The sequence below is a fragment of the Schistocerca serialis genome, chromosome 5, assembly GCF_023864345.2.
Source record: "Schistocerca serialis cubense isolate TAMUIC-IGC-003099 chromosome 5, iqSchSeri2.2, whole genome shotgun sequence".
NCBI lineage: Eukaryota > Metazoa > Arthropoda > Insecta > Orthoptera > Acrididae > Schistocerca > Schistocerca serialis.
In genome coordinates, this window is record NC_064642.1 from 794250772 (window position 1) to 794270329 (window position 19558).

Genomic DNA, 19558 nt, shown 5'->3' on the forward strand with positions numbered 1-19558 from the left:
GAAGCTGGTAGTGTTTTAACAATCAATTTTACCAGCTGTAAACGGAGTTCTTCCTAACATCATGGCTTTCAACCTCTGTGATTGCCCAGAATACAAAATAGTTTGTGAAGAGTGTTAAGGTGCGACCAGCACTTTCACTTGGCTTCCCCATACTCGCCATGTCAACTGGGCACTGTAAACCAACGTGGTAGAGTTCTGAGTGTGCATGGACAATATGACAAATGTCACATGTTGATGGCTGAAAACCAGAAGCCACGGGCAAGAGCCAGGATTGCGTCTTATGTATTGCTCCCGACAGTTGGCATTCAGCAACGCCCACAGTTGAGGAGCAATAGTAAATACAAAAACCATCAGCATTCAGGGTGACAATGTAGAACCCACAACTGCAGCTAAACCATTGATAACTACTACAAAAAGGGGCACAAGCAATACAGAGCCCTGCAGGACCCCATTCTCTTGTATATGGGAAGCACTGTGGGAAGCACCAACTTGAACCTGGACTGTATGGTACGACAAGAAGTTCCAGGCAAAACTTGGAAGTAGGCACTGGAGATCCCACTCATCTACGGAAACAAAGATTTGATGATGCATGTGGTGTTCTGAGCCTTTTGCATGTCAAAGAAGAAAGTGATAAGGTGTTGATGCTGGGCAAAACCTGACCAGATAGCAGGTTCCAGGCAGACGAAATTACCAGCAGTATAATGGCCTTGGTAAAACCACCTTTAGACAAGCTGTCCATCTCAAGTACATGTTTATGCAGAGTGAGGGGAGAGGTGGTGGTGGTGGTGGTGGGGGGGAGAGAGAGGTGGTGGTGGTGGGGGGAGAGAGAGAGGCGGCGGGGGGGGAGGGGGGGGGGAGAGAGGCGGCGGGGGGGGGGGGAGAGAGAGGCGGCGGGGGGGGGGGGAGAGAGAGGCGGCGGGGGGGGGGAGAGAGAGGCGGCGGGGGGGGGGGGGAGAGAGAGGCGGCGGGGGGGGGGAGAGAGAGGCGGCGGGGGGGGGGGAGAGAGAGGCGGCGGGGGGGGAGAGAGAGGCGGCGGGGGGGGGGGAGAGAGAGGCGGCGGGGGGGGAGAGAGAGGCGGCGGGGGGGGGGAGAGAGAGGCGGCGGGGGGGGGGAGAGAGAGGCGGGGGGGGGGAGAGAGGCGGGGGGGGGAGAGAGAGGCGGCGGGGGGGGGGGGGGAGAGAGGCGGCGGGGGGGGGGAGAGAGAGGCGGCGGGGGGGGGGGAGAGAGAGGCGGCGGGGGGGGGGAGAGAGAGGCGGCGGGGGGGGGGAGAGAGAGGCGGCGGGGGGGGGGGAGAGAGTGGCGGCGGGGGGGGGGGGAGAGAGTGGCGGCGGGGGGGGGGGAGAGAGTGGCGGCGGGGGGGGGGAGAGAGTGGCGGCGGGGGGGGGGAGAGAGTGGCGGCGGGGGGGGGGAGAGAGTGGCGGCGGGGGGGGGGAGAGAGTGGCGGCGGGGGGGGGGGGAGAGAGTGGCGGCGGGGGGGGGGGGAGAGAGAGGCGGCGGGGGGGGGGAGAGAGGCGGCGGGGGGGAGAGAGGCGGCGGGGGGGAGAGAGGCGGCGGGGGGGAGAGAGGCGGCGGGGGGGAGAGAGGCGGCGGGGGGGAGAGAGGCGGCGGGGGGGAGAGAGGCGGCGGGGGGGGAGAGAGGCGGCGGGGGGGAGAGAGGCGGCGGGGGGGAGAGAGGCGGCGGGGGGGAGAGAGGCGGCGGGGGGGAGAGAGGCGGCGGGGGGGAGAGAGGCGGCGGGGGGGAGAGAGGCGGCGGGGGGGAGAGAGGCGGCGGGGGGGAGAGAGGCGGCGGGGGGGAGAGAGGCGGCGGGGGGGAGAGAGGCGGCGGGGGGGAGAGAGGCGGCGGGGGGGAGAGAGGCGGCGGGGGGGAGAGAGGCGGCGGGGGGGAGAGAGGCGGCGGGGGGGAGAGAGGCGGCGGGGGGGAGAGAGGCGGCGGGGGGGAGAGAGGCGGCGGGGGGGAGAGAGGCGGCGGGGGGGAGAGAGGCGGCGGGGGGGAGAGAGGCGGCGGGGGGGAGAGAGGCGGCGGGGGGGAGAGAGGCGGCGGGGGGGAGAGAGGCGGCGGGGGGGAGAGAGGCGGCGGGGGGGAGAGAGGCGGCGGGGGGGAGAGAGGCGGCGGGGGGGAGAGAGGCGGCGGGGGGGAGAGAGGCGGCGGGGGGGAGAGAGGCGGCGGGGGGGAGAGAGGCGGCGGGGGGGAGAGAGGCGGCGGGGGGGAGAGAGGCGGCGGGGGGGAGAGAGGCGGCGGGGGGGAGAGAGGCGGCGGGGGGGAGAGAGGCGGCGGGGGGGAGAGAGGCGGCGGGGGGGAGAGAGGCGGCGGGGGGGAGAGAGGCGGCGGGGGGGAGAGAGGCGGCGGGGGGGAGAGAGGCGGCGGGGGGGAGAGAGGCGGCGGGGGGGAGAGAGGCGGCGGGGGGGAGAGAGGCGGCGGGGGGGAGAGAGGCGGCGGGGGGGAGAGAGGCGGCGGGGGGGAGAGAGGCGGCGGGGGGGAGAGAGGCGGCGGGGGGGAGAGAGGCGGCGGGGGGGAGAGAGGCGGCGGGGGGGAGAGAGGCGGCGGGGGGGAGAGAGGCGGCGGGGGGGAGAGAGGCGGCGGGGGGGAGAGAGGCGGCGGGGGGGAGAGAGGCGGCGGGGGGGAGAGAGGCGGCGGGGGGGAGAGAGGCGGCGGGGGGGAGAGAGGCGGCGGGGGGGAGAGAGGCGGCGGGGGGGAGAGAGGCGGCGGGGGGGAGAGAGGCGGCGGGGGGGAGAGAGGCGGCGGGGGGGAGAGAGGCGGCGGGGGGGAGAGAGGCGGCGGGGGGGAGAGAGGCGGCGGGGGGGGGAGAGGCGGCGGGGGGGGAGAGGCGGCGGGGGGGGGGAGAGGCGGCGGGGGGGGGGAGAGGCGGCGGGGGGGGGGGAGAGGCGGCGGGGGGGGGGAGAGGCGGCGGGGGGGGGGGAGAGGCGGCGGGGCGGGGGGAGAGGCGGCGGGGGGGGGGGAGAGGCGGCGGGGGGGGGGAGAGGCGGCGGGGGGGGGGGAGAGGCGGCGGGGGGGGGGAGAGGCGGCGGGGGGGGGGAGAGGCGGCGGGGGGGGAGAGAGGCGGCGGGGGGGGAGAGAGGCGGCGGGGGGGGAGAGAGGCGGCGGGGGGGGAGAGAGGCGGCGGGGGGGGAGAGAGGCGGCGGGGGGGGGAGAGAGGCGGCGGGGGGGGGAGAGAGGCGGCGGGGGGGAGAGAGGCGGCGGGGGGGGAGAGAGGCGGCGGGGGGGGAGAGAGGCGGCGGGGGGGGAGAGAGGCGGCGGGGGGGGAGAGAGGCGGCGGGGGGGGAGAGAGGCGGCGGGGGGGGAGAGAGGCGGCGGGGGGGGAGAGAGGCGGCGGGGGGGGAGAGAGGCGGCGGGGGGGGAGAGAGGCGGCGGGGGGGGGAGAGAGGCGGCGGGGGGGGGGAGAGAGGCGGCGGGGGGGGGGAGAGAGGCGGCGGGGGGGGAGAGAGGCGGCGGGGGGGGGAGAGAGGCGGCGGGGGGGAGAGAGGCGGCGGGGGGGAGAGAGGCGGCGGGGGGGAGAGAGGCGGCGGGGGGGAGAGAGGCGGCGGGGGGGAGAGAGGCGGCGGGGGGGAGAGAGGCGGCGGGGGGGAGAGAGGCGGCGGGGGGGAGAGAGGCGGCGGGGGGGAGAGAGGCGGCGGGGGGGAGAGAGGCGGCGGGGGGGAGAGAGGCGGCGGGGGGGAGAGAGGCGGCGGGGGGGAGAGAGGCGGCGGGGGGGAGAGAGGCGGCGGGGGGGAGAGAGGCGGCGGGGGGGAGAGAGGCGGCGGGGGGGAGAGAGGCGGCGGGGGGGAGAGAGGCGGCGGGGGGGAGAGAGGCGGCGGGGGGGAGAGAGGCGGCGGGGGGGAGAGAGGCGGCGGGGGGGAGAGAGGCGGCGGGGGGGAGAGAGGCGGCGGGGGGGAGAGAGGCGGCGGGGGGGAGAGAGGCGGCGGGGGGGGAGAGAGGCGGCGGGGGGGGAGAGAGGCGGCGGGGGGGGAGAGAGGCGGCGGGGGGGGAGAGAGGCGGCGGGGGGGGAGAGAGGCGGCGGGGGGGGAGAGAGGCGGCGGGGGGGAGAGAGGCGGCGGGGGGAGAGAGGCGGCGGGGGGGAGAGAGGCGGCGGGGGGGAGAGAGGCGGCGGGGGGGAGAGAGGCGGCGGGGGGGAGAGAGGCGGCGGGGGGGAGAGAGGCGGCGGGGGGGAGAGTGGCGGCGGGGGGGAGAGTGGCGGCGGGGGGGAGAGTGGCGGCGGGGGGGAGAGAGGCGGCGGGGGGGAGAGAGGCGGCGGGGGGGAGAGAGGCGGCGGGGGGGAGAGAGGCGGCGGGGGGGAGAGAGGCTTCCTTAAACTTCAAGTCTTACGAACTTCCATCAGGAAAAACTCTGTAGTGTCACACATTAGCTGCTAATATCAGACCTTATATTCCACAAGCTTTCCGCTATAAATGTTTCTCCATTTTCGTGGTTAAGCACATCCTGGCATAAGGACTACAATGAAACTGATAACTGGAAAAGTTATTTGATCAAAAATAGAAAGTGACCTGCAAAATGGATGTTAGGTGCCAGAAAACCATGATAACTCACCACACAAAATTGCAGCACTCATCGTTCCATATGTGCAATCACCAACTCAGGAACACAGTTAAGATTGCAGTTTTTTCTTTTAAATAATTTGAGCATAATATGTAGAATGAAAATTCAACAAAACATCAAAACAACTCTACTGCACAGATGGTATATGGAAAAATTAAAAATTCCTGGTAAATTTTTTGAAAAGCCAGCTACATTGACCCTGATCCATTTACATCTTATTTGCAAAAGCAATTGTTACCTCTGAAACCTAGTAGACCTACATACAGCTCATCAAGATCAATATTTGTCTCAAGGGACATGTAGACATGTTCCCATGTCTTCTTGAGACATGACTGTTTTAGAAAACCATTAGAACCTACGTAAAATGGTCCTTTCCCTGTCATAGCAAGGCATGACAATTATTTCACCACTGAGAGGAAATGCAAACACACAAATGTCTCAGTGAACAGGCTTAAACCAGCCTACCTCTTGCACGAAAAAAGTGATTCAGAAAAGGATCTCCCAAGGACATTTGACCATAACATTTCCCAGAGGAACAACCACCAAATATTACGATATCAAAGTCAGGAGGGAATATAAGGGTTCCACTTCTATTCTAAGCTGTCTCTGTGGAGATTTAACAAACTATCATATCAGACACTAAAAAGTTTCTTTTAATTATGTTGTATCATGTTTTTGTCATTCTAATATACTTTACATTTGTTTTGTTGTAATGTTGCGTTGATCTTTCATAAGAAATTGTCTTCACTACCATGCAATAATTTGTAACTTCATTGCTGGTTTTGTGGACTTCGTCTGAGCTATACAGGAAATAGCCGAATCATCTGAAACTGGCCACAAGTCTGACACCATCAAGATGGAAGGCACCACTATTTCAGCCTTATGGAATATGTACCATGATATCACACATTCAAGATGCAAACAGATGAAAACAATACCACTATACAAAATATAACCAAAATAATAACATGAAACTAATGGTACAACCATGGAAATTGGTGGATTATGGTGGGGACAAACAAAATAAATGACATTCCCAATACAATAACATAACCAAACAGAAAAATTTTGAAAATCCATAAACTGAACATTACACAAAATCCACAACATTGGAATCAGAAATTTCTTCTGTAGCCACCTTCCTGAGCAAATAAGCGGAGATGCAGAGAAGGCAGGAGAGAAGGTGCGGAAGGGGGAGGGGGTAAGTAGTGGAAAGGAGAGAAAATAAAAGACTGGGTGTGGCGGTGAACTGAGGGCTGTGTAGTACTGGAATTTGAACAGGGAAGAGGATGGATGGGTGAGGACAGTGACTGAGGTTGAGGCCAGGAGGGTTACGGGAACGTAGGATGTATTGCACGGAAAGTTCCCACCTACACAATTCAGAAAAAGGTGGTGTTGGTGGGAAGGATTTATATGGCAAACACATCTGCATTCCCAGAGAACTGCGAACAGCAGCACCAGTGCATGATGAGAGTGGCAACGGGGAGGGGGGGGGGGGGTTAAGGAGGAGGCTTGGGTGGGGAGGGATAGTATTGTGGGAGTGGCGGACAGCTATGCTCCTGCTAGGCAATCCCAAATTCCTGGAACCCAGAACACACATTGAAACCCTTGTCCTGCAGGAACTTGAGCAACATGCACAATGCCACCTCAAAAAGCTCTCCATCCTACTCACTTCCTACTCTCATCTTTGAGCTTGGAGTACCGCTGTTCAGCACTTCTACAACCACCTCCAAACCTCCCCCACGTCCCCTGACAAACTCTGTCTCGCAGACCTACATTTACCCCACGCTCCAAAACTCACTCCCACCACCACACAGAACCCAGAACCTAAACAGACCCACAACACAATTATGAACCTTTCCTCCAGAAGCCATAGTCCCACAAAAATATCAGTCCTTTTGCCCCACTCCCAAATTCAACCATGCTGGACTAGTTAAAGACCTTCTAGTCTTCTCCCGGTCCCTACAGTGGAAACACTTTATCCACTACCAACCTGACCAGTCAGACTCAACCAAAGACCTTGCCTAACTCAGTTCACTCCTCCATCCAACCGTGATCCACCCCCACTGCCTCCAAACCATCCCCTGTTAACTTTCCAGAATTTCTTAACCTCGAACCTTGCCTCAACATCATTCCCCAAATCCCTCAACATGCAAACTAACCTTACATCCACAGAAAGAACCGCAGTCCACCAGCTAAAAACTGATCCTACCTGCTGACAAAGGCTCCATCATTGTTATGAACCGCAAGGATTATGTGGCAGATACTTCCACCTACAAACCATGCCACAATGATCCCATTCCAGTAATCCAGCAGGATCTCGAGTCACTACTCAAATCCTTAGGCTCATCCCAGAACCTCTCCCCAGAGTCCCTCTCTACTTACCCCTACCACTCCCGCACTCCCACCTTCTACATGCTTCCCAAAATGCATAAATCCAACCATCCAGGACACCCCGTTGTGGCTGGTTACTGTGCCCCCACTGAGAGAATCTCTGCTCTCGCAGACCAGTACCTTCAACCTATTACCCGGAACCTATTCTCCTATATAAAAGATACCAACCATTTCCTCAACCGACACTCCACAGTTCCTGTCCCTTTACCACACGATGCCCTGCTCGTCACTATTGATCCCACCTTCCTGTACGCAAACATTCCTAATGCCCATGGCCTTACTGCTGTCGAACACTACTTTTCCAGACGCCCTATGGATTCCAAACCAACAACCTCCTTCCTAGTCTCCATGACCAACTATATCCTCACCCACCATTACTTGTCCTTTGAAGGCATTACCCACAAACAAATCCGTGGTACAGCTATGGGCACCCGCATGGCACCATCCTATGCTAACCTATTCATGCGCCATCTAGAGGAATCCTTCCTAAACACCCAGAATCCTATACCCCTCACCTGGTTCAGATTCATTGATGACATCTTTGCTATCTGGATTGAAGGTGAGGGCACCTTATTCACATTCCTCCAGAACCTCAACTTCTCCCCCATTTGCTTCACCTGGTCCTACTCAACCCAACAAGCCACCTTCCTAGATGTTGACCTACAGTTCAGAGATGGCTACATCAATACCTCCATCCATATCAAACCTGCTAACCACCAGCAATACCTCCACTTCGACAGCTGCCACCGATTCCATATCAAGAAGTCCCTTCCGTACAGCCTAGCCACCCATGGTCGTCGCATCTGCAGTGACGAGCAGTCCCTCTCAAAATATACCAAGGTTCTCACTGAAGCCTTCACTGACTGTAATTATCCTCCCATCCTTGTACAGAAATCTCCCGTGCCTTATCTTTCCAGTCTCCCACCACCTCCCAAAGTCCCACAGTCCGCCCACAGAGGAGCATTCCCCTCGTAACTTAGTACCATCCGGGATTAGAGCAACTGAATTACATTCTTCGCCAGGGTTTCGATTACCTCTCGTCATGCCCTGAAATGAGAAATGTCCTGCCCACTCCTACCGTGGTATTCCACCATCCACCGAACCTACACAATATACTCTTCCATCCTTACACAACCCCTGCTACCAATCCCTTACCTCATGGCTCGTACCCCTGTAATAGACCTAGATGCAAGACCTGTCCCATACATCCTTCTACCACCACCTATTCCAGTCAGGTCACTAACATCACCTATCCCATCAAAGGCAGGGCTACCTGTGAAACCAGTCATGAGATTTACAAGCCAAACTGCAACATCTGTGCTGCATCCTATGTAGGCATGACAACCAACAAGCTGTCTGTCTGCACGAATGGCCACCGACAAACTGTGGCCAAGAAACAAGTGGACCACCCCGTTGCTGAACATGCTGCCAAACATGATACCCTTCATCTCAATGACTGCTTCACAGCCTGTGCTATATAGATCCTTCCCACCAACACCAGCTTTTCTGAATTACGCAAGTGGGAACTTTCCCTGCAATACATCCTACGTTACCGTAACCCTCCTGGCCTCAACCTTCGTTAGTCACTGTCCTCACCCATCCATCCCCCACCCTGTTCTCATTCCAGCACTACACAGCCATCATTTCACCGCCACACCCAGTCTTTTATTTTCTCTCCTTTCCGCTACTTACACCCCCCTCCCCCCCTCCGCACCTTCTCTCCTGCCCTCCGACTAAGCTGCAACACTTGACTGTCCGCCACTCCCACTATACTATCCCTCCCCCTCCACACCCCAGCCTCCTCCTTATTGCAATAACAAAACATTGCAGAAGTGTAACACTGTGTACAGGATGAAGAACTATGTTTAGTACCTCACTGTGATTTTTCTGAGAACTGGTCTGTATTTCTCCCACAAGTACAAAGGTATCATTGGTGTTATGACCAGGTCTCAATTTTTACTGAAGTGACATATTTTCAAGGCCAGACCACAAGTGTTGCAGTTAACTGATTTTTTATTTATGTTAATTACACTTCAAGTTTCGTAGGACCAAATTGAGTAGCAAATCTCCAAGGTCATGGAGCATGTCAGTAAATGAAATTACAACATAAAAGTAATAACTGATAAAAATAAAATGTTTATGAACCGGGAAAAAGTCAATCTATATGCTTAAGTAAACACAATCAACAATACAACAAGAATCAGCTTAATTTTTCAAGGAACTCCTCGATAGACCAGAAGGATTGACCATGAGGAAACTCTTCAGTTTCAGTTTGAAAGCATGTGAATTACTGCTAAGATTTTAGAATTCGAGTGGTAGCTTATTGAAAATGGATGCAGCAGTATCCTGCACACTTCTCTGCACAAGAGTTAAGGAAGACCGATCCAAATGCAGGTTTGATTTCTGCCGAGTATTAACTGAGAGAAAGCTGCTTATTCTCGGGAATAAGCTAATACTGTTAACAAGAATTTACAGTGCTGACGTCAAAATACCCAGACTCTTGAACAGGGGTCGACAAGAGGTTCGTGAACTTACACCACTTATTTCCCAAAGCGCCCGTTTCTGAGCTACAAATATCCTTTTAGAATGGGAAGAGTTAACCCCAAAATATAATACCATATGATGTAAGTGAATGAAAATAAGCAAAGTACACTTTTTCATGTCGAATGAACACACACTTCAGATACTGTTCGCAGCATTAAGCCTTTGAACAAGTTCCTGAACATGAGCTATCCATGACAGCTTGCTTACTATCTATCTGAAGAGCTAAGAACTTTAACTGTTCCGTTTCACTAATCATATGCCTGTTGTGTGAAATTAAAACATCAGGTTTTGTTGAATTGTATGTCAGAAACTGTAAAAACTGAGTCTTACTGTGATTTAGCGTTAGTTTGTTTTCTACAAGCCATGAACTTAGGTCATGAACTGAAATATTTGAAACCGAGCCAATGTTGCACAAAACATGCTTTACTACCAAGCTAGTGTCATCAGCATACAAATATTTTAGAGTTATCTGTAATACTAGATGGCATATCATTTATATAAATAAGGAGCAGGAGTGGCCCCAACAATGATCCTTGGGGGACCACCCACTTCACAGTACCCCTCTCAGACCCAACATCACAGCTGTTATCAACATTGTGAATAATGACCTTTTGCTGCCTGTTGCTAAAGTAAGAGGTGAACCAATTGCAAGCTACTCCACGTATTCCGTAATGGTCCAACTTCTGGAGCAATATTTTGTGATCAACAGAATCAAATGCTTTAGTTAAATAAAAAAATATGCCAAGTGTTCGAAACCTTTTGTTTAACCCATCCAGTACCTCACAGAGAAAAGAGACTATAGCATTTTCAGTTGTTAAACGACTTCTAAAGCATTTTATAGCAAATCATGTGATATAAATGATCAATTATCCTTACATACACAGCCTTTTCAATAACTTTTGCAAACAGTGATGGCATAGAAACAGGTCTAAAATCATGCACATTATCCCTTTCTCCAGGACACTGACCATTTCTAAAGCAAAATTTACAAATATGGCTAAATTCAGGCTAAAGTGTGCAGCACACAATCAACAATACTTTAATATTCTGCTAGGCACTCAATCATAACCATGAGAATCCTTAGCCTTCAGTGATAATTATTGACTCAATCCCCCTTGTCTGTATCACAGAGGAGTATTTCAGACTTCAGTCTCGGAAAGGCATTTTCTAAGAGAGAGATGATTCCCGGCAGAAACTAAATTTTTATTTAATTCAGCAGCAATGATAAAAAAATTATTTTTTAATATTGTACATATATCGGATTTGTCAGTAACAGAAATATTTTTGCTAGGAACTGACTTTACATCGTCAAACTTCAGCTGCTGACCAGACACTTCCTTCGCAACTGACCATATTGTTTTAATTTTATCCTGTGAATTAGCTATTCTATATGCATACCACATACTCTTTGCCTTCCTAATAACATTTTAAGCACCTTACAGAACTGCTTGTAATGGGTTACTGTAGCTTGGTTGTCACTTCTTGTAATTTTTGATATAATTGTCGCTTTGTTCTATGTGATATCCTTATCCCACTAGTCAGCCACCCACAGTCCCTATTAATGCTAGTACCCTGCTTAGAACATTCTAATGGGAAGCAACTCTCCAAAAGCATGAGAAATGTGTTAAGGAAAGCATCATGTTTATCATCTATGTTATCGGTACTATAAAGATCCTACCACTCTTGTTAAAAACCCCTCTGTTGCTGTTGAATTATCTTTCCTACATGGCTTGTAGTTATATGTGACATTTGTTTTAGTACAAAAGCCTTTTAGTGTTAAAAATTGTGCATCATGACCTGAAAGGCCATTCACCCTTTTATAACAGAATGCCCATCCAGTAATGAATAATAATATTATCTATGGCTGTGCTACTGTTCCCCTGCACCCTAGTTGGAAAAAACAGTCTGCATCAGATCATATGAATTTAGGAGATCTACCAACATCCTTTTTCTTGCACCATCACATACAAAATTTATACTGAAGTCACCACATATAACTAATTGCTGGTATTACCTAAAAAGTGAATCAAGAACCCTCACTAACCTGAGCAAAAATGCTCTGAACTCAGAGTTAGGGGACCTATAAACAACAAATAGAAGTTTAGTTTCACTAAATTCAACTGGCCCTGCACAACATTCAAATATCTGTTCGGTGCAGTGCCGTGATATGTCTGAACTCAAATGGAATACCGTTTTTTTTTTAATACATACATAGCCACTCCCCCATCCCGCAAGGAACTCCTTGAAAAACAGCCAGCTAATCTGTATCCTGGTAAGTGGTGCTCCGACCTATAAGAAGTTCAGTAACTTTATCTCTAATACCTCTTTTATTTTGATGAAATATGCTAATTCCTTCCCTACTTGGAAACATGACATCCTATGAAGGTGATTTCTTAGGACTTCCTTTAAGCAGGTATACCTATCAGCCAACTTAAGTCTAAAAAAGGTGCAGCTCTAACACCAATTACTGCAGGAATTTTTCCAGGAGTGATCCCACCACCACCCACTACACTGTCACCTGTAAGCTTTGATAACCTCCCCCTCCCACACCTATTGAGATACAGGCCAAGTCTAGTGAAACCTGGGCTACTGACAGACCCAACTGGCACCACTGAAATGTCCTCTGCCATCAGCGCCCTCCCCAGCCCGATGTTAACGCACCTAACAGCCGCTAAGATGAGGCCGATCATGGTGCTGAAACAGTTACACGAAATGCACTTGAGTGCCACCAGTTTGGGTAGCTATCTTTACCAGGTCACCACCACATCACATTCCCTGTCCCTACAAAGACTGTTCCCTGCTCCACCCACTACCACTACCTGATCCTCCCCCGTAAAATTCCTACATAACTCCCTTATGCTGTCAGCACCTGACAATGCTGGTGACCTTGTACTCACTCCCCAACACTTCCTGCAACTGCTGGCCGACACCAGTACCATGCGAACTACCTAGCAGCAGAACCTCCCCCTTTGTGTTAGACTTTGCAACTGACCTAGGCCTCCTAACTGCTGAGGACTGCTGCATGTTCCCTACATCTACAAGAGGCTCCTCTCCACCCAACTCTTGACAGTTGGCCAAACTTTCAGGAAACATTCCTCACACACAAATAAAGAAAAGATGTTATGTGGACATGTGTCCGGAAATGCTTAATTTCCATGTTAGAGCTCATTTTAGCTTCGTCAGTATGTACTGTACTTCCTCGATTCACCGCCAGTTGGCCCAATTGAAGGGAGGTAATGTTGACTTCGGTGCTTGTGTTGACATGCGACTCTTTGCTCTACAGTACTAGCATCAAGCACATCAGTACTTAGCATCAACAGGTTAGTGTCCATCACGAACGTGGTTTTGCAGTCAGTGCAATGTTTACAAATGCGGAGTTGGCAGATGCCCATTTGACGTATGGATTAGCACGGGGCAATAGCCGTTTGTATCGAGACAGATTTCCATAACGAAGGTGTCCCGACAGGAAGACGTTTGAAGCAATTGGTCGGCATCTTAGGGAGCACGGAACATTCCAGCCTATGACTCGCGACTGGGGAAGACCTAGAATGACGAGGACACCTGCAATGGACGAGGCAATTCTTCGTGCAGTTGACGATAACCCTAATGTCAGCGTGAGAGAAGTTGCTGCTGTACAAGGTAACGTTGAACACATCACTGTATGGAGAGTGCTATGAGAGAACCAGTGTTTCCGTACCATGTACAGCGTGTGCAGGCCCTATCAACAGCTGATTGGCCGCCACGGGTACACTTCTGTGAATGGTTCATCCAACAATGTGTCAATCCTCATTTCGGTGCAAATGTTCTATTTACGAATGAGGCTTCATTCCAACGTGATCAAATTGTGAATTTTCACAATCAACATGTGTGGGCTGACGAGAATCCGCACCAATTGTGCAATCGCGTCATCAACACAGATTTTCTGTGAATGTTTGGGCAGGCAATGTTGGTGATGTCTTGATTGGGCCCCATGTTCTTCCACCTACGCTCAATGGAGCACGTTATCATGATTTCACACGGGACACACTACCTGTGCTGCTATAACATGTGCCTTTACAAGTGCGACACAACATGTGGTTCATGCACGATGGAGCTCCTGCACATTTCAGATGAAGTGTTCGTACGCTTCTCAACAACAGATTCGGTGACTGATGGATTGGTAAAGGCGGACCAATTCCATGGCCTCCACGCTCTCCTGACCTCAACCCTCTTGACTTTCATTTATGGGGGCAGTTGAAAGCTCTTGTCTACACAACCCCGGTACCAAATGTAGAGACTCTTCGTGCTCGTATTATGGATGGCTGTGATACAATACGCCATTCTCCAGGGCTGCATTAGCGCATCAGGGATTCCATGCGACGGAGGGTGGATGCATGTATCCTCGCTAACGGAGGACATTTTGAACATTTCCTGTAACAAAGTGTTTGAAGTCACGCTGGTACGTTCTGTTGCTGTGTGTTTCCATTCCATGATTAATGTGATTTGAAGAGAAGTAATAAAATGAGCTCTAACATGGAAAGTAAGCATTTCCAGACACATGTCCACATAACATATTTTCTTTCTTTGTGTGTGAGGAATGTTTCCTGAAAGTTTGGCCGTACCTTTTTGTAACACCCTGTATACGTAAACTACAACTCCTCCTCCTCCTTGCTGCCTTCTTGCCAACTGCCAGTTCCCATTCCCCACCACCCTTCACCCACCTCAACCTATCTACTTCCTCGTTTGCACATTGTAACTGCACCTGAAGGGCACAGAGCTTATGCTGCTGCTCCTCCATCAACTTATTTCTACTATAGATCCTGCATTCCGAGGAGAGGATCTCACTAGGATGCGCATTGGCTTCCTCACTGCATTCCCCCAACGAAAAATACTTTGAACAAATCCCACACCGTAACCCACTACTCACAAACCTACGACAGAGCCAACACTTCTCACTCATGGTAAAATTTTACAGTTACTGGAGAGAGAGGAAAAAAAAAAAAAAAAACAACAACAACAACAACAACAACAACAACCTATACGTCTACATTACCGAAGTTCAGTTACACCAGTAGAACTATTTATAGAACCAACAATAGCGGTCTCGAAATTCTCTGTCTACTAAATAACTGTATAACAGTGCACAAATAACTGTCAGTCCTGAGTCATGTGATGACACAGGACATGACTCAGCACAAGCAATGCACAAAATTCTTCAACTGCGAACAGGGGCAGAGAAGATCATCATTATTTCTAATGGTGCTCACAGTCATTTTAAAAATCATTAACAGCTGTTTGAATTGAGTATGTCACTTGTGCCAACTGACTAGGTCTACAGCACTACTGGTCACGGGAAGGGGCCTTGTGATGCTGTAGGAGGCCTGCTGAAGCACCATGCTACAAAACATATCTTTCCTGGTCAAATGCAGCTGTGATTCAGAATACTGAGGATTTTATGAGAGCCATGAAATTTTACACATCCACAGCCCTCATTCTTCTGTCCAAAGAGGAAATTGAAGAATTGTGTGAGCAGAAAAAAGAAGAATGGTCCAAATAAACTATTCCTGTGAAAGGAATTCAGAAAACATTTTTCGACTCAAAGTGATGGACGAACTTATTGCACGCAATTTAAAGAGCAAGAAAGAAGAAATTTTGTTCAGTCAACACCTTGGAAACAGCAGGGTAATATTCAGATTCACAACCTGAGAAGGGGGATGTTTAAGGTTTTGCGTGTGTGCGTGTGTGTGTGTGTTGCCGAGATTATACACACCAGTTACGAGTTAAATGAAATTGTAGTAACCTTTATGCTACCACATGGACCAGCTGCTGGATATAGGTTTCCGGCTTAAGGACAGCAACAATGTCATCAGTGCTCACTTCCTGTTCACAATGTTTTGAAGATTGTAAGCGCTCCAGTTCCTACTGGTTCAACAGGAAGATACTTAAGCAGTGGAACACATTTTTAGTTCATCGACTGGCTAATTTCAGTACAAAACAGAGTGCACAGAAGTTGTATAAATTGAAACCTTTATGTCTTTGGACCTTTCACATACATTCTGGAACCATTTAAAATGCTTGAAAAATGAGTCTCTTACTCATCTTTCAAAATTTAAATTATGTTAAATAAGGCTAGGTTTTGATTTTTATGAGTGTGTTATGTGATAATAAAACGTGTTATGTGATAATAAAACAATATGTATGTCAAAAGTTTCAGTTGTTTATAAAACCTGTTCAATCTAAAAGTGGAAGCTCTGCTTTTCAGGGAATGTAGAACTATAGGGTACCAATGAACAGAAAAAAAAAAAAAAAAAAAAAAAAAAAAAAAAAAAAAAAAAAAAAAAAATCAAAATTTTATGTATTGGCATTTTTGAAAAAAAAAAATCCATAAATAATAAAAAGGTTCAGAACACTGTAGTAAAAGAACTTTGACGTAAGTCAAGATGGAGGATTTCTTTGCAATCATAAGACAATTATCTTTCAAATAAAAAAACCCCAACAAAATATCTACAACTGTTCCAGATATACAGCATTTTAATTTTTTTTCCAAAATTCGCATCTTCAAAATGGTATGCGCAGAATCATCTTTGGAGGGCTGTATCATGGAGCAGAATTTTTTTTGGAGGAAAAAAATAAAAATAAAATAAAAAAATAAAAATAAAATAAAAAAAATGTGTGGTCCTTACTGAGTCCTTCATTTTAACATATGCTAAATTCAATCACATCTGAGACTATGAAGGTAAGGTTTTTTCCTAGCCTGCCTGAATTGATATGGACTATGCCTTTACAACCGTTGCAATCAGAAACTGAAGATTATGAACACAAATTATGACAACTTTACCATTGCACAGAAAGGGGTAACTTGCAGTGATATAAATACTGCATTTCTGACAGAACTGGGATGATTGAGGTTCACTCTCTGGTCATCCCAATTTTGGTATCTGTAGTCTGAATAAATAATTTCAAAGAAATGCTAGGATGGTTCATCAACAAAGTCACAGCTGTCCACCCATTCTATTCTTATTAAACGCGTCCTTATATATTTCTCTTCATAGATGACATGTCTTTTCCTAACAACCAAATGGATGTGCGTAGGTGTTTTGACCATCAAACTTTCGTTGTTGGTATGTCGGGCGGGTAGGACCATCCGACAATCAACTCCCCACCACTCCACCCAAACTGTGCTGTGTGTAGCACTGTCTCTGGGAAGATTTAAAGCCTGTAGATGTATGTGGGACAAAATGCATTAACAGCCATTAGTTTGATATTGTTTTATTGGGCAACCAGTTCTGACATTCCAATTAACTTCAGGCCTGTCATATATGCACGAATGGTACTTTGTGTAATTCATGTGACCGACCTGAAGATAACATGTTTGTAACATCGAAACTGATTGCCTATTAAAGCAATATCAAAATAAAGGCTTTTGGTAGAGTACTATTACAGTTCATCGACCTGCCACTGTCCCATGCTTTTGAGCCCAAGATGGAGTTATGTTTGTGGGACACATCTTGCAAGGAGTATAGCAATATATATGCATGAAATGAAGCACTCACTCACTCTCTTTCTCATGAATCCATAATGATGTTGTGTGGCATAGCGTGAATAAAAGTGTTATTCTTCTGTATTTCTGTTTTTGAGCTTTATTTCTGATACTTATCAGAAGTAAAATCTAAGAATCAAAATATTAACAATGGACATTAATTCATATAACACATTTGCTTCATTGTTAAATGTGTAAAAATTCCAGCCTATATCAAATTGCTCTGCTACGAAGAGCAATTGTAAGGCAATTTTTACAGTTATAACTGTTGCTAAAAGACTCATTTCCTATGTATATGTTTTACTTATTAGCTACAGGGTGCCACTGCCATTTGTAGCCTTTCTTCCTTGAATTTGAAACAAGTTTCTTAAACTTACACGTCATCTTTTAGGCTACATACATAAATACACTACAATTTACATAAATATATTTGTTTTATTTAATTTGCTTTACCCTGATGTGCTTCCTCAGTCAACTAGAAATCATGATGCACATTCAGGAATCATTTTAACTAGTAACTGTGGGGATATGATAGCACTAAATCTGAGGTCCTCTTAACCTCTACCAGTAGCTATAAATCATACTGTAGCAAACAACCTCTCTTGTGAATGTACTATTTTTCATTAAGAATGGTTTTATGATCTGCAGCCCAGAAAGGCAGGATTCATCCATTTTTATATAACCGTGAAATTCATTGGCTTCCTACTGCTTAAATTAGAGAACTTGGGTGAATTTCTTTCCTTGCATTTGGCACTTCTTTGCCTACACCTTTCTCTCCACTATTTTTGGCCCTGTTACCTATGAAACAGTCAAAGCAAACCACCATTCTTGTTTCTGTTTAAAACCAAACAGGATCTTCTAGAACATAAACACAATGCAAAATTCAGATAAAGAAAACAACAGGATGGTGTTCTAGTCACTGCTTGCAGTCTGTCGGGATGTGTGTAGGCTGCCACGAAATTGGTGAGTCCATCAGTGGCGATAAATTGGTGTGCATGAAGGACCTTTAATATTAAACTGGTAGGTCCTGCTTCACTGTAAATGTTATCTAGGGATAAATAAATTTTAACATTATACAAAACAGCTTGGCTTGGTGGCTTAGTGGATAAATGTCAGACTACAAAGCCAAAGCTTTATATCATCATGTTTCTTTTACATAGCTACAACTTCACGTAACTTGCAGGATAGTGTGGTCACACAAAGGTTTGTCCTTGCAGTAACATGGAAATTAAATTTATAAAACTTGATACAAATTTAATACAGATGTCATGAAAATCACTTCTTATTCACTGTATTTATATTTTTAATATGAATGTAAATAAAGTTACACCGACTTTACATATGTATAGATACGACTCCTTCCTTCATCTACGCCAAGACTGGATTCTATAAGTGACTGGGTAATACTGTACAATATGGTAGCATAAATCCCAGTAGTGTATAGCTACATACTCTACAGATCCTGATAAGCAAGAAAACATATGCAGAATCAAAATGCATTACGTGATCCTTTTTCCATTACAAACCGTTCTTGCGTGTACTAATACTACTTCGTATCACTACAACTACTTCGTATCGCTACAAGACTTTGTTTTATCCTTGTACAAAGGAATACATATATTACCTGCATCCTAGCTTCCAGGATTCTCGTGAGGGTCAATGTATCGCACCAACAACCTGTACAACCGAGCACTGTAGTGTTTGACAGGCGGAAGAGCTTAGATTGCTCCCGAGTATAAATCGAGAATCCAGCACTGAGTCTCGTGTCAGCAGCAATAATGGCATAATCTTCGCCAGCAACTGCAACCACGCTCCTAAAATAAACGATAATTAACTTCTCCACACTTACAATTCTATATATTGTCACAGAACTCAAAACAATATTTTCTCTTTGCTGATAAAAAAATAAGTATTTTAAAAACTAAACGAAGAGAATATTTCACTCTACGCGAATGCGTACTCAACTTACAACTTGACATCCTTAGGACTTAAACAACTAGATAGCTTTTCTTCCGCTTCACCTTACCCGCCATTATCCGAATATGGATTGAAATTCACTGTCTTCGGAACAGATTGTGAATAATATCCCTCAACAACAGCCATAGTGTTTTACTTGTGCCAAATTAGCACTGTATTTTCAGACATACACACAGTGACTTCAACTTTTCGTGTAATCACAGCAGAGATGTTAGCAACAACATAAGTGAAGCACTGAAAGATACTACACTTGAATAGAATTAACACGTTGAATGCGATAAAACGGATGGCGATATCAAGGAAACGAAAACTTGCACATGAATTGCCCACCGTTGCCTTCGGTGGCCCGTAAAGGCCCATCGCAGGATAAACTCACAAAATGTGAATAGACAATCTACGATATTACTATAGTCATTTATGACGGAACAGTGCTTTTACGCAGCAAAAGAATTCTTGAACTACAAAACACAAATTTTGTGGTTTGAATCTGTAATTATGGATAATTTCACCCATTTTAATTATGTTGTACGTTAAAGCCGATTTACACTTGCCATCATGTCAAAACATACCAC

At 48.7% G+C, this 19558-nt stretch overlaps 1 protein-coding gene across 1 annotated transcript in view; it reads right to left on the reverse strand.

Annotated features, from left to right (window-relative positions):
• The window catches only part of LOC126481461 (proteasome subunit beta type-1), a 43912-nt gene extending 24701 nt beyond the window's left edge, over window positions 1-19211 (reverse strand). The window contains exons 1-2 of the mRNA XM_050105237.1: window positions 19036-19211; window positions 18634-18823 (exon numbers count right to left, since the gene is read on the reverse strand). Of these exons, the coding sequence (XP_049961194.1) occupies window positions 18634-18823; window positions 19036-19112 (267 nt within the window). The 5' untranslated portion in view covers window positions 19113-19211. The remainder of the gene's footprint in view (window positions 1-18633; window positions 18824-19035) is intronic.
• Window positions 19212-19558: the final 347 nt, after the last annotated feature.